This window comes from Xyrauchen texanus, chromosome 25, assembly GCF_025860055.1.
Source record: "Xyrauchen texanus isolate HMW12.3.18 chromosome 25, RBS_HiC_50CHRs, whole genome shotgun sequence".
NCBI lineage: Eukaryota > Metazoa > Chordata > Actinopteri > Cypriniformes > Catostomidae > Xyrauchen > Xyrauchen texanus.
The window spans coordinates 7,476,442-7,493,164 of record NC_068300.1 but is presented as its reverse complement, the minus strand read 5'-3'; the positions used below and the strand labels follow the sequence as shown (position 1 = coordinate 7,493,164).

Sequence of the window (16,723 nt, the reverse complement as noted above, 5' to 3'; positions counted from 1 at the left end):
CACTCACCTCACCCCACTCACCTCACTCACCTCATTCACTCACCTCACTCACTCACTCACCTCATTCACTCACCTCACTCACCTCATTCACTCACCTCACCTCACCTCATTCACTCACCTCACCTTATTCACTCACCTCACCTTATTCACTCACCTCATTCACTCACTCACCTCATTCACTCACCTCACCTCATTCACTCACCTTATTCACTCACCTTATTCACTCACCTCACCTCACTCACCTCACCTCATTCACTCACCTCACCTTATTCACTCACCTCACCTCATTCACTCACCTTATTCACTCACCTCATTCACCTTATTCACTCACCTCACCTCACTCACTCACCTCACCCCACTCACTCACTCACTCACCTCATTCACTCACCTCACCCCACTCACCTCACTCACCTTATTCACTCACCTCACCTTATTCACTCACCTCACCTCACTCACCTTATTCACTCACCTCACCCACTCACCTCACTCACCTTATTCACTCACCACTCACTCACCTCACTCACCTCATTCACTCACCTCACCTTATTCACTCACCTCACTCACTCACTCACTCACCTTATTCACTCACCTCACCTCACTCACCTTATTCACTCACCTCACCTCACTCACTCACTCACTCACCTCATTCACTCACCTCACCCCACTCACCTCACTCACCTCATTCACTCACCTCACCTCACTCACCTCATTCACTCACCTCACCTCATTCACTCACCTCACCTCATTCACTCACCTCACCTCATTCACTCACCTCACCTCATTCACTCACCTCACCTTATTCACTCACTCACTCACCTCACTCACTCACCTCACCTTATTCACTCACCTCACCTACCTCACTCACTCACCTCACCTCACTCACCTTATTCACTCACCTCACCTCACCTTATTCACTCACCTCACCTTATTCACTCACCTCACCTCACTCACCTTATTCACTCACCTCACCTCACCTTATTCACTCACCTCACTCACCTTATTCACTCACTCACCTCACCTTATTCACTCACCTCACCTCACCTTATTCACTCACCTCACCTCACTCACCTTATTCACTCACCTCACCTCACTCACCTTATTCACTCACCTCACCTCACTCACCTTATTCACTCACCTCACCTCACTCACCTTATTCACTCACTCACTCACCTCACCTTATTCACCTCACTCACCTTATTCACTCACTCACTCACCTCACCTTATTCACTCACCTCACCTCACTCACCTTATTCACTCACCTCACCTCACCTCACCTTATTCACTCACCTCACTCACCTTATTCACTCACCTCACCTCACCTTATTCACTCACCTCACCTCACCTTATTCACTCACCTCACTCACTCACCTCACCTTATTCACTCACCTCACTCACTCACTCACCTTATTCACTCACCTCACTCACTCACCTTATTCACTCACCTCACCTCACTCACTCACTCACTCACCTCACCTCATTCACTCACCTCACCTCACCTCACCTCATTCACTCACCTCACCTCACCTTATTCACTCACCTCACCTCATTCACTCACCTCACCTCATTCACTCACCTTATTCACTCACCTCACCTCACCTTATTCACTCACCTCACCTCACCTTATTCACTCACCTCACTCACCTCACCTTATTCACTCACCTCACTCACCTTATTCACTCACCTCACCTCACTCACCTTATTCACTCACTCACTCACCTCACCTTATTCACTCACTCACTCACTCACCTCACCTCACTCACCTTATTCACTCACTCACTCACCTCACCTTATTCACTCACCTCACCTCACCTTATTCACTCACCTCACCTCACCTTATTCACTCACCTCACCTTATTCACTCACCTTATTCACTCACCTCACCTCACTCACCTTATTCACTCACCTCACCTTATTCACTCACCTCACCTTATTCACTCACCTTATTCACTCACTCACCTTATTCACTCACCTCACCTCACTCACCTTATTCACTCACCTCACCTCACCTCACTCACCTTATTCACTCACCTCACCTCATTCACTCACCTTATTCACTCACCTCACCTCACCTTATTCACTCACCTCACCTCACTCACCTTATTCACTCACCTCACCTCATTCACTCACCTTATTCACTCACCTCACCTCATTCACTCACCTTATTCACTCACCTCACTCACTCACCTTATTCACTCACCTCACCTCACCTTATTCACTCACCTCACTCACCTCACCTTATTCACTCACCTCACTCACCTCACCTTATTCACTCACCTCACCTTATTCACTCACCTCACCTCACCTTATTCACTCACCTCACCTCACTCACCTTATTCACTCACTCACTCACCTCACCTCACCTTATTCACTCACCTCACCTTATTCACTCACCTCACCTTATTCACTCACCTCACTCACCTTATTCACTCACTCACTCACCTCACCTCACCTTATTCACTCACCTTATTCACTCACCTCACCTCACCTTATTCACTCACCTCACCTTATTCACTCACATCACCTCACTCACCTTATTCACTCACCTCACTCACCTTATTCACTCACTCACCTCACCTTATTCACTCACCTTATTCACTCACCTCACCTCACTCACCTCACCTCACCTTATTCACTCACCTCACCTTATTCACTCACCTCACCTCACTCACCTTATTCACTCACCTCACCTCACCTTATTCACTCACCTCACCTTATTCACTCACCTCACCTCACTCACCTTATTCACTCACCTCACCTCACCTTATTCACTCACCTCACCTTATTCACTCACCTCACCTTATTCACTCACCTCACCTCATTCACTCACCTTATTCACTCACCTCACCTCACCTTATTCACTCACCTCACCTTATTCACTCACCTCACTCACCTCACCTTATTCACTCACCTCACCTCACCTTATTCACTCACCTCACCTTATTCACTCACCTCACCTTATTCACTCACCTCACCTTATTCACTCACCTCACCTCATTCACTCACCTTATTCACTCACCTCACCTCACCTTATTCACTCACCTCACCTCACCTTATTCACTCACCTCACCTCACTCACCTTATTCACTCACTCACTCACCTCACCTTATTCACTCACTCACTCACTCACCTCACCTCACTCACCTCACCTCACCTTATTCACTCACCTCACCTCACTCACCTTATTCACTCACCTCACCTCACCTTATTCACTCACCTCACCTTCACTCACCTCACCTTATTCACTCACCTCACCTCACTCACCTTATTCACTCACCTCACCTCACCTTATTCACTCACTCACCTCACTCACCTCACCTCACTCACCTTATTCACTCACTCACCTCACTCACCTCACCTCACTCACCTTATTCACTCACCTCACCTCACTCACCTCACTCACCTTATTCACTCACCTCACCTTATTCACTCACTCACCTCATTCACTCACCTCACCTTATTCACTCACCTCACTCACCTCACCTCATTCACTCACCTCACTCACTCACCTCATTCACTCACCTCACCTTATTCACTCACCTCACTCACTCACTCACCTCATTCACTCACTCACCTCATTCACTCACTCACCTCATTCACTCACTCACCTCACCTTATTCACTCACTCACCTTATTCACTCACCTCACTCACTCACTCACCCACTCACCTCATTCACTCACCTCACTCACTCACTCACCTCACCTCACTCACCTTATTCACTCACCTCACCCCACTCAACTTATTCACTCACCTCACTCACCTACTCCCCTCACCTCACTCCACTCACCCACCCCACCTTATTCACTCACCTCACCCCACTCAACTTATTCACTCACCTCACTCACCTACTCCCCTCACCTCACCCCACTCACCCACCCCACCTTATTCACTCACCTCACCTCACTCACTCACCTCACCTTATTCACTCACCTCATTCACTCACCTCACCTCATTCACTCACCTCACCTTATTCACTCACCTCATTCACTCACCTCATTCACTCACCTCATTCACTCACCTCATTCACTCACCTCATGAGTGCAGCAACAAAGTAGCTGGCAGTGTGAAGGCAGCTTCAGTTTTGAGGCTTTTTTAATACAATGAATGTGAAGTGACGGAGGCTAACATTTTGCCTAACACCTCCTATTGTGTTCCACAGAAGAAAGTTGTACAGGTTTGGAACGACATTAGAGTGAATTAACGATCCTAGAATTTTCATTTTTGGGTGAAAATTCAGTTTAAACGTTATAGATGTGGTCTAGATGAACGGCTGTTCAGAGACCAGTATAAAAACAATTATATCTCACCCTCCTCTGACAACTGTTTGTCTTTGGTCTCCTCCTCCATCTGTTGACACCAGGCCTTCATGCGTTCCGTCTCTGCTTGAAGAAGCTTCTGGAAGCAGCGTCCATCTCTGAGGCACGCCGCTGCCCCGGGCTGCTCCAAGGCTCCATTCACGCTCCCAGTCCCATCCTGCAGCGAGGGGTCAGGTGGGGGGAGCGAGGACGGATCCAGTGCGGGGTCTAGTGTTTCCTGCAGCGAGGCAGAACTGCAGTGAGTCATGTCTGATCTCGAGGGTTTGTGCACGCCACCGTCCAGCCATTGGTTGGGCATCTTATTCGCAGCAGTTTTACCGTCGGACTGCTCCTGAGATTCGGCCTCCGTTGTCTCCTGTCTAGACGCCATGCTAGTGAAGCGACTGAGTCTAGACATACGGAGAGAAGACAGCTGTCAGAGATGTTGGTCAAAAGGGACTTTCTTGCTGTCTGCTTCTATTAAACACTTCTATTCTGTGATAAATCTATTATGTAAAAGGTTTTTTTCACATTTTGTTATGCTGCAGCCTTATGCTAAGCTTGCTTTAAATTATACATTTTTTTCACATCAATCTACACTCCATACCCCATAATGACAAAGCAAAAATGTGATTTTTAATATCTTTGCAAATGTATTAAAAAGAAAAACTGAAATATCACATTAACATGTGTACAAGTATTCAGACCCCTTACTATGACACTTGAAATTTAGCTCAGGTACATCCCATTTCTCTCAAATAGTTTGTTTTTAAATGCAGCCTTCCCCAGAACTGTGTCTCGACACAATCCTGTCTCTGAGCTCTGCAGGCAGTTACCTTGACCTCATGGCTTGGTTTTCACTCAGAAATGCATTTTCAGCTGTGAGAGCTTATATAGACAGGTGTGTGCTTTTCCAAATCATGTCCAATCAATTGAATTCACCACAGATGGACTCCAATCAAAGTGCAGAAACATCTCAATTGTAATTGTAATGGCAAAGGGTCTGAATACTTATGTCAATGTGATATTTCTGTTTTTTTTAATTAATAATACATTTGCAAAGTTTTTTCGAAAAGGCTGCAACAACAAAATGTGAATTTAAAAAATAATAATAATAATAATAATAATAATAATAATAATAATAATAATGAAAGGGTCTGAATACTTTCTCTTTCAATTTTAAATTATATATTTTTTTAAATCCCAGGAGATCAGCAGTTACACAAATACTCAAACCAGCCCAACTGGCACCAACAATTCATGCCACGGTCCAAATCACCCATTCTGATGGTTGATGTGAACATTAACTGAAGCTCCTGACCCGTATCTGGATGATTTTATGCACTGCACAGCCACATGATTGACTGATTAGATAATGGATGATTGTTGGTGCCAGATGGGCTGGTTTGTGTACTTCTGTAACTGCTGATCTCCTGGGATTTTCACACACAACATCCCGTGAGCAACAGTTCTGCGGATGAAAACACCTTGTTGATGAGAGAGGTCAACAGAGATTGGCCAGACAGGTTTGAGCTGACAAAGTCTACAGTAACTCAGATAACCGCTCTGTACTCTGGTGAGACGAATGTAATCTCTGAATGCTATTCTGAGATGCCGGTTGGCGCGGTTTTGGCGGCACGAGGGGGACCTACACAATATTAGGCAGGTGGTTTTAATGTTGTGGCTGATCGGAGTAAAACAATAACTATATGATATATTCTGAAACACTATGCATTTCTTGTATTAAATCATATTTTCTAGCATAATACAATTCTAAACACCTCAAATAAAACTTAATTTCTCAAATAACATTACATGTTATGAAATATACTGTACTTCATTTGTCTATTTAAGAGAAAACCAGAACAGAAGGCCAGAAAAGAAAGACAGACAGCTGATGTGTGGGAGACAGCTTACTTCAACAGAGATATGTAAATGAGAGACAGAGAGATATGAAAATAAACTGCTATAGAGACAGCCAGAGAACAAATTGAGTGAGAGATACAGACCAAATCTCATTATCAGATGCCCGGTGGCACTCAATCATTATTTGTGTGCGTTTTGAGGCTGAGAAGCATTCTCACACACACACACACACACACACACACACACACACACTATAAGAGGCTTTTGTGCTACTGTCAACATAAGGATCACATTACAAATGTGTAAATGGAGGCAAACATTAAATGAGAGACAAGCGGTAACTTTTATTGCTCAAGGATACAGAGGAGCCAAATTCTGTCATTTACTCACCCTCAAGTTAAACCCGTATGACTTTCTATTTCAAACACAAAAGGAGATGTTGCGCAGAATTTTCATCTGAGTCACCATTCAATTTCATTGTACAGAGAAAAGATGTGGAGGAGGAGGAAAGGAAGTCATACAGGTTTGGAAAAACATGAGGGTGATTAAATGTTGGCAATTAAAACATTTTAATGAACCTTTTCTTTAATGATTTTTCAGGGGGCCTGGGTATCTCTGACGCTGACTACCAGTTAGAATACAGGGCGTGCTGAGTGACTTCAACCAGGTCTCCTAAGCAACCAAATTGGCCCAGTTGCTATGGAGGGTAGAGTCACATGGGGTAACCTCTTTGTGGTCGCGATTAGGGGTTCTCGCTCTCAGTGGGGCGTGTGGTAAATTGTGAATGGATTGCAGCGAGTAGCATGAGCCTCCACATGCTGCAAGTCTCCGCGCTGTCACGCACAACGAGTCACATGATAAGATGCGCGGATTGACGGTCTCAGAAGCGGAGGCAACGGAGACTTGTCCTCCGCACACAGAGATTGAGGCGAGTAACCGTGCCACCACAAGGACATGCTAATTAGTGGGAATTGGGCATTCCAAATTGGATGAAAATGGGAAGGGGATAAATTGTAAAAAAATTAAAATAAAAAATAAAAACTCACGGCCTGCCGTCTTCAACTTGAACTCCGATAGACTGAAACCTGGTCGTGGGAGTTTGTTCCTCTTTCAGTACCGGCTGAACACAATCCACCTGTGACAAAAAAAAATATTATAAAATATTTATCTAAAAATGGGACGGTCAATAATGTCAAAAACATACTCTGCGCATAATGTGATGCAAATTATTCGCAAAGGCAAACAAGTGCCATTTCACAAAAACATTTTATAAAAAATTATTCTTCTATCATATTATAAAATGTATATACACAATTTACAATTTTTTGGGATTACATACCATTACTATGATAAATATATTTATATAAATGTATACAAATATATTTCATTATATTTTACATTTTAAAATATCAACAATAAAACCAATTTACTAATAAACCTGCCATTATAATTATTATTATTATGCATTACATACATACATACATACATCCATTTATCTAAAAATTCCCAATATAAATTCCCAATTAACATTATAACAACATGTTATTATATATTCTGTAATTTGTTTGTCCATCTAAGAAAAACAAGCACAGAAACACAACACAATAACGCACTTTTCTTGCATTGTTGCGTTCCGAAACGTGCAACTGCAATTCATAACGCAATACAAGTACATGTCGAATTCTCGTGTACGCACCTGAATACCAATCGATGATAGTTTTCTTTTGGGCGGAGCTTGTGCTTCGTTAGCTGCCACCGTCAGTCTCACTGGCTCATTTTTAACATCTGGGGCGGGAAAGGGTGGAACAACAGCAGGAGGCGGGGTGGTAACTCTCGCGCTGGGCAGGGGTACGGGTTCCCTCGGGGCTGGGATGGGGGGCAGGATGGGTGGCCGCTTGGCACACTTCACCAAACTTCCTGTACGAGAGCTGGCGAGGCTGTCGGAAGAATTGCTGCGTCCTGATTGGCTGTTGACCTCGCTGCGCTGGTCCTGACTGTCCAAGTACGTGTCCTGTGCGGATTCGGTGCTGCTCTGGACCGTTACAGAGATATAGGGTTTCGAGGTTGTACGTGGAGGAATAGGTGGTGGAGCCTTCTTATAGGCAACTAAATAGAGAAAAATGGAAAGGTAAGAATTTTTTTAAAATAAAATACGCAATATACAATCAATTAACTAACAGTCAAGACTATCAGTCGACCCAGGAAGGAAAAGTATGTATTATCTGGGCCACTAGCAACAACAATGGCGAAATTGCTCAAATAAATATTGTTTTAAAATAATAACGACCCATGAAAACAATCGTTTGAAACTAAATTACTTCCAAACATTGCATAAACTGATTACTATGATATTTCTTTGTTATATACTTCAGGCCACAGTAATGCAAGAACGAATGTTAAGCATGTTCAACTGGACTGCACATAGGCCAATCGATGGCATCGGTGTATGCGTACTGACGTAAAGTATGTTTCTGGCCTAAATCAACCTCAAAGCCAGCTTGTGATGGCATAGAGATGTGGAATCAAATTACTTTAAATCTTAAAATATGTTCTCAAATACAGCCATTTAAACATCAACAAGCACTGTGATGTGCCTTGTTGATATGCAGGATATGGGATGAAGGATATTAAATCAAGTCCAATACACCAGCACTAACTCAATCCATTTCTCAAGGGACCCAGAAACAACCCAAAAATGTCACATGGTTTCCCAGCAGTCCCTGCTCTGAGCCACAGGAAGAGACAAAACAAAGACAGACATTTACATACTCAAATCACAACAGCATTTCGCTCATGCCGAACAAAAGCAAACTGCATCAAGAATGTGTCAAGCTCCACCCACAGAACATGGGCTAGAAATTGCTGATAAGACTCAAGGTTTTGTATTGTGTTGTCATGAACCCTGAAAATAATACTCGGAGGTATGTTATTGGCCTGGTGAACAGTGCTATCTTGTAACTGTGCTTGCCAGACTACAAGCCCTACAGTTAAGCCACCCTTTTGAAAAAGTACTTAGTGCACTTTCATTTTATAATAATAATCATTAACAAAATGTAGCTATGATTTTTTTTTCTAATTTCTTAATATTATATTTTTTAAAATGTAACTGTAGAATTTTTCTGGTACAAAACAGTAGCCGTGTTTCCACTATCGGAGTGCTAGAGCGTGCCAGGGCCAGTTGAGTTCCCACTGTCACTTCCAGGGCCTCATCGTGCCTCCTCTGGGCCAATGACCTTTGGCCCAGCGATTACCCTTGGGCCAAAAAAGGCCAACAGGTGATTGAAGCGGGTTCAATGTCAAAAGCGGAGATTTGCCAAACTTCTCAGGTTGCATATCCAGCGCACAACGGTACATGTATGGGTAAATATAAATGTAAAAAATGCAGGCACGGTACAAATCCATTAAAACGCCCAATGGACAAAGCAGTGCCCAAAGAAATTACTTTCCATGGTTCGGTGAACTTTCATAGACAGTGTGCTGGGACATCGTCCTGCTGTTAGTAGAGAGACTACTTGGGACACCATGGCAGTCAGCGAGTTGTCAACACGAACTTATCTTACAGTGTACATTCGATTTAACTCGATATTCTAGAGAACTAGACAACATGATACCTCCGCTTAAGCTTCCCTCTTGCTTGTGAAATGGGCCAGATGATGGGAATGCAGATCGATTTTGGCCTTGCGGCTCATGTCCGAGGCTTTTGGCCCTGGCTGGCCAGTTGATGGCCCTTGTTCACACTGGCCCGATAGTGAAAAAGCGGCTAATGAGGATCTCAATGGAGTGCAACAGACTGGTCTGGAAGTAAACATTCCATTAATTTTCTCCTTCGACTAATTGGTTTTTAATGATAACTTACAAACCTTTAAAGTCAGACCTACCGTGAGCTTCGAGGTTGTAAATCAATGTTGTATGCTTCTGTTAACGTCATCTTTTTAACTTGACGTACTGAAAATGACGCAAATGAGTCAGTTCTATCAATCTATTTACAGAGGTGAGAATTGCCGCAGACCTTCCGATTGTTTTTTTATTATTATTGTGATTTTAAATATTTAGCTGTGTTAACTCAAAAACATTCACCACAACACCTCACAAATAAACCGGTGGATTATGCATTATTACAGTAACATTATCCACAGCAGAGGATTTGAAGTCTGGCAGTTAACAAGCGGCACTTTGATAGCTGTATCAGCGGTGCATTAAACGACTAAATGGTAAAGAATTAAAGAGGGGGCGTGGGTAGCTCAGTGGTATAAGATGCTGGCTACCACACTTGGGGTTCGCTAGGTCGAATCCCAGGGGGTGCTGAGTGACTCCAGCCAGGTAACCAAATTTCCTCCTAAGCAACCAAATTTGCCCGGTTGCTAGCCTCCCTGAGTCACATGGGGTAACCTCCTTGTGGTCGCTATAATGTGGTTTGCTCTTGGTGTGTTACGTGGTGAGTTGAACGTGGATGCTGCGGTGGATGGCATGAAGCTTCCACATGCGCCATTCTCCAAAGCAACGTGCTCAAAAAGCCACGTGATAAGATGCGCGGGTTGACGGTCTCAGATGCGGAGGCAACTGGGATTCGTCCTCCGCCACCCGGATTGAGGCGAATCACTATGCGTCCACGAGGACTTCAAAAGCACATTGGGAATTCCAAATTGGGAGAAAAAGTGGAAATATATATATATATATATATATATATATATTTTTTTTTTTAAATAATTATATAGAGCTCCACTGCATTACATAAAAGTAACAGATTTAGCTAACGTTGTAATTTTCACCGCAACTTCAAAAGGAGGCAAGACAAAGCGCTTAATACCTGAGGTAATTTTATGCTACCAGCTAGCATTAGCTTTTCATTATTCAATCTCCATTACTACTTCTCACCATTAATTTTGAGGGTAAACCCAATGGTTTTCCAGATATCCCTTTTCTTTAAAGCATCTTTGAAAAGGGGTTTGACTTGTTAAACAGTGGTGGGAGTTTTCATTTCCAGATTTTGTTGACAATGTATAATATTAAATATTCTTTGATAAAGATATTTGTTTAAGAAAGTAGCTTTGCATAGTCAGAGCACAATCCACATAGAAAATGTCTGTTTTCATTGCAGCTCAAAATTTAACTAGGACCTATATCAGCAACTATATTGGTAATATGTGAATTTTCCCCCTCTAAAATCGGTATCAAAAATCCCATGATGGTCGGGCTCTAGTTAGTTGAATAGGGGACTCATGCCAGGACAAGTTCAACATGAACACTGTGTGGCTCAGAGGCAATATTGGATAAATCTGTTTCCTCTCTCTGGCATGGCTTGTTGGCATTGTGTGCTTGCAAACTGGTGCCAGGACAGCTGCCACACAGCAGTCTATGCCATTTTGACTGACAATACTGATCCTCACAAATGAATGATATACAAAAAAGCCAGTCAACATATAATAAAACAATTTTGCAAACAAAATAATCAGTTCAAAAGCTAGAGTTAAGAGCACATCTTTATACTTGTCCTAGTAGAAGAACTAGATTACTTACATTTATGAAAAGAAATAGGAGTAATCCTGTGCAAAAACAGCTGCCATTATGCTTTGGTGTTCAAATTGGTTGCTTGAGCACTGATATGCAGCTGCTTAATGGCCCAAGTAAAAAGTGCGCAACCCCAAGTTTCTATAAATTTACTTTCACTAGATAGAGCTCAAGTCACTCTTTCTAATGTAATTTTAGAGTTGAAGTCAGACATTTACATACACCTTAGGCAAATACATTTAAACTCAGTTTTTAACAATTCCTGATATTCCTGATCCGAGTGGGTCAGAAGTTTACATACACTTTGTTGCCCGGTATTGGTAGCATTGCCTTTAAATTGGGTATCCTTCCACAAGCTTCTCACAATAAGTTGCTGGAGTTTTGGCCCATTCCTCCAGACAGAACTGGTGTAACCGAGTCAGGTTTGTAGGCCTCATTGCTAGCACATGCTTTTTCAGTTCTGCCAACAAATTTTCATCGGATTGAGGTCAGGGCTTTGTGATGGCCACTCCAATCCCTTGACTTTGTTGTCCTTTTGCCACATCTTTGGAGGTATGATTGGGCTCATTGTCCATTTGGAAGACCCATTTGAGACCGAGCTTTATCTTCCTGGCTGATGTCTTGAGATGTTGCTTCAATATATCCACATAATTTTCCTTCCTCATGATGCCATCTATTTTGTGAAGTGCACCAGTCCCTCTTGCAGCAAAGCACCCCCACAACATGATGCAGCCATCCCCATGCTTCACGGTTGGGATGGTAATCTTTGGCTTGCAAACCTCACCATTTTTCCTCCAAACATAACGATGGTCATTATGGCCAAACAGTTACATTTTTGTTTCATCAGACCAGAGAACATTTCTCCAAAAAGTCAAAGAGACAAATCTTTGTCCCCATGTGAACTTGCAAACTGTAGTCTGGATTTTTTATGGTGGTTTTGAAGCAGTGGCCTCTTCCTTGCTGAGCAGCCTATCAGGTTATGTTGATATAGGACCCGTTTTACTGTGGATATAGATACTTGTTTACCTGTTTCCTCCAGCATCTTTACAAGGTCCTTTGCTGTTGTTCTGGGATTGATTTGCACTTTTCACACCAAACTACGTTCATCTCTAGGTGACAGAATGTGCCTCCTTCCCGAGTGTTATGATGGCTGCATGGTACCATGCTGTTTATACTTGAGTACTATTGTTTGTACAGATGAACATGGTACCTTCAGGCATTTGGAAATTGCTCCCAAGGATGAACCAGACCTTTGGAGGTCCACAATTGTTTTTCTGATGTCTTGGCTGATTTCTTTTTATTTTCCCATGATGTCAAGCAAAGAAGCACTGAGTATGAAGATAGGCCTTAAAATACATCCACAAGTAAACATCCAATTGACTCAAATTAGCTTGCCCAAAGGCTTGCTATAATTTTCTGGAATTTTCCAAGCTGATTAATGGCACAGTTAGCTTAGTGTCTGTAAACTTCTGATCCACTGGAATTGTGATATAGTCAATTAAAAGTGAAACAATCAGTCTGTAAACAATTGTTGGAAAAATTACTTGTGTTATGCACAAAGTAGATGTCCTAAACGACTTGCCAAAACTATAGTTTGCTAATATAAAATGGCTAAAAGTGTGGCTAAAAAAATTTGTTTGAATGACTTCAACCTAAATGTATGTACACTTCTGACTTCAACTGCACAACTGTTTTTATTACCCACCAGGAGAAACTCTTAAGTCTGATCACTTGGGAAAGAAATCGCTCACCTCTCCTCAACAAATTGCATGATTTGAGGTTTAATACACCATTAATACCATAATAAATCACACTTTGTTAATAAGAACCACCATAAGATGTCTTTAATAATGAAAATGGTTTTAGTTGAGGGGTATTGAAGGACTTTGCCACTACATCACAGAGAAGTTAAGGTGAACAGTTAAATAAAAAAACAAAACTATCATGCTGAGACCAAATCTCAAAGCAGCACTGTATTAATTACTTCACTACTTCCTTCAAGAAACTTCATAGTCTTGTTGAACTTCTGCAAAATCAGTGGCGTGACATTTTCAGAAACTTCCATAGCTAACGGCACACTTTCTCTCTTATTTGCAGTCAAATGGGATTTAGTGTTTAGAAGCAGAATGCTTCACGGCCGTGTTTTATCTTGCTTTAGATAAGTTTGCATCAGCACATGTGTGGCCCCGCCCTGATGGTTTGCATTAGGGCCCCTGTGCAGAGGGTGATACCAAGTTTATGACACAGTTCTCTCTCTGCAGGGGAGGCTCTGATCCAGATTAACGGGCATTAGAGTCAGTCGTCCCCTTCCAAACCGGGCACAGCCTTTTTTACAAAAACAGAATTGGCATCAAAGCACTAACAAATACTTTTAAAACAATCTGGTATCATAGAAACACTTTGCGATGCCTACATTTTAGGTAAATAATCATGGCAGTTTCCTGGTGAAATGAACACTAGAGGTGCGACAACGATTTTTATTCACTATCACACAAATCACTTGTTCTGATGACAACATTTTGACATAACACAGGACTTTTAAGAATAAACAAGCCCGAAACACACCAGGGACTTTTATTTTGAAAATACAAAATGATAAAAAAAAATACAAAAAGCATAGATTTGGGCCAATAAGCGATAGTTACAAAAAACAAATATCGGCACCGATTTATTGGTCTACCTCCAATCAAAATGGTGTCTAATAAACTAAATATATAAACGTATTAATTTAAAAAATAAAATTGCAGTTATTTTGGTTTAAAGTCCAAAAGAGCTTTACAGCATAAATGAAAACATTGACGAAGACAATCTGATTAGTAAGAGCGTCGCACCTCGTTCATTCTGAAGTGCGCAGCGCATGCAGACTAATATAGTGTATTAAATCGCATCCTTTGAAGGTTTAATGATCCCAAATGGCCATATGGGGATTTTTTTTTATTGTTCTAAAAATTGCGAATTACTGTAGTATCGTACCTTCAGTAGAAACAAGATGATATCGCAATATTTAGTTTGTAATGGTATACCAAGCTACCCTACAGTTCACAAATAAGTACTTTTCGCCCTGTTCCTCACACGACGCTATCTTATGACATCTAAACATTTTTCCATAGCGCATTTTTGTAAGGCACTACGTTTAAATTTTAGCATTACAGACGGAACTATATTTACAAGCTTCTTCACATGGGATTAAACTGCGTGGTAGCTCAACTGATAGAGCATCGCACGTGCGATGCAAAGGAGAAGGGAACGAGTCCAGAAGAGCACGCGAGTCAACGCATGCGGCGAATGCGTCAAAGCAGGAACACAAAATGTCGTGGTCGCTTCTGCAATTGCGTTTTTTTCTTCTCAGATTAGCTTTTTCTGACACTATCGGTTAGGTTCAAGGTTTAGGGTAGGCAGGTCGTTTTTATTGATTTAAAACTTGATAAAGCATTAACCCCCAAAACCTCACCTATTTGGGAGAACATTTAACTTGCTTTTAGCGGCACACAGTGGACATTTCAATTTGGAACTTCCATGCAATGTTTAAGGAACGCCGTAATATCCTTTTGCCAAAATATCGCCAGTCACAAGAGTTTAGGCTGCTTTAAAAACTATTCACAAACTTATAATGCTGTCGGTCCACACAACCCATAAATGCAAAGACGTCTTACAGATTACACTACACAGATGGGAGACAAACACCACACACATACACAGAGAATCTTTCCATCACATTCAGACTTGTAATCCTTATTAGGACATGTTTTTATATTCAGGGTACATCTTCGCTCTAAAACACAGCAAGTGCTTACCAAGAAGGGAAACAACCTCCTAAATGTAGGGCAAACTAGTCATATCAAGTATAAATATGGCAGCACTTATCTAAGCACTAGCCTAAACAATTCAATAAACATATTAATCTTATCCTTGAAAATACTCCAGTACATTTTATTAAAGGAACAGTTCACCCATAAGTGAAAATTCTGCAATTGTTTACTCACCATCATGTCATTCCAAACCAAAATTACTGTCTATTAAAATTTTGCACCCTGAAAGTATCAATGTGGTCCATACGGCTTGAGAGCTATATTATAAGTCTACTATGCCATTTAATAGTTTTGATTGAGGAACAGACTGAAATTTAAGTCATATGGACCCATTTTATGGTGCTTTTATCACAATTTTGGAGCTTGACGACCCCCGTTCTTATTCACTTTCATTATATGGAATGAAAAAAACATTCCCTTTTTGTTTACAACAGAAGAAAGAAATACTGGTTTGGAATGACAATTTTCATTTCTTGGTGAACTATTTCTTTAAGTACAATTACACCCTATACTTAACTGGGAATTCTGAAATTCCTCACCTACATTCTAATGTAATACGCAACAATCAGAATATCTCCAATGCATACTAAAGACATCACAGTCTCCAGAAAACTGACTGATGAATCAGGCCTGGTTAGTTCAAGGGCAATCAATGCAGATTTCGAAACTGCAACAAAAGGGTCGTTGTGTTTTCTCTCCTTAACTTTCCAATGCAAAGAGTTGCATTCAAAAACTCATAACACACCCCACAGCAACAGGACATTGTGTGTGAAACATACAATGCATGGCACAGATTTCCTAAATCAGTGTTTGCATTCAAATATGAATGACTTTCACTCTTCAAAATTTTTAAACAAATTGATAGTCACGTTACCTCTCCCTGACTTTGCAATGCAAAGAGTTGCATTCAACCTTAAACATAACACAGTGCATAGAAAAATGGATCTCTGTGCGAGTATACCTCTAGATTACACATGTGCAATGGATATCAGCATGCATTATATTCCCTAAAGTTGTGTTTGCATGCAAAAGTGCATGCCTTTAAGCAATAGGGAAGCTACGCTATATTTCCTTGATTTTGAAACGCAATCACATGCATTCAACCTGACTCATAACACACAACATAGACATTGGCCTTTGTGTGTGTGCCCAGCGCACGTGCAATCCAAATCAATATGCATTACGTTCCCTAAAGCAGGGTTTGCATGAAATATGAATACAAAGTGCATACATTATAATAACATGGG

At 41.6% G+C, this 16,723-nt stretch overlaps 1 protein-coding gene across 1 annotated transcript in view; it reads right to left on the bottom strand.

Moving 5' to 3' along the window:
* dlgap4a (discs, large (Drosophila) homolog-associated protein 4a) overlaps window positions 1-16,723 on the bottom strand; it is a 178,017-nt gene that overhangs the window by 11,827 nt on the left and 149,467 nt on the right. Inside the window, exons 9-11 of the mRNA XM_052091675.1 lie at window positions 7,856-8,265; window positions 7,206-7,294; window positions 4,306-4,703 (exon numbers count right to left, since the gene is read on the bottom strand). Of these exons, the coding sequence (XP_051947635.1) occupies window positions 4,306-4,703; window positions 7,206-7,294; window positions 7,856-8,265 (897 nt within the window). The remainder of the gene's footprint in view (window positions 1-4,305; window positions 4,704-7,205; window positions 7,295-7,855; window positions 8,266-16,723) is intronic.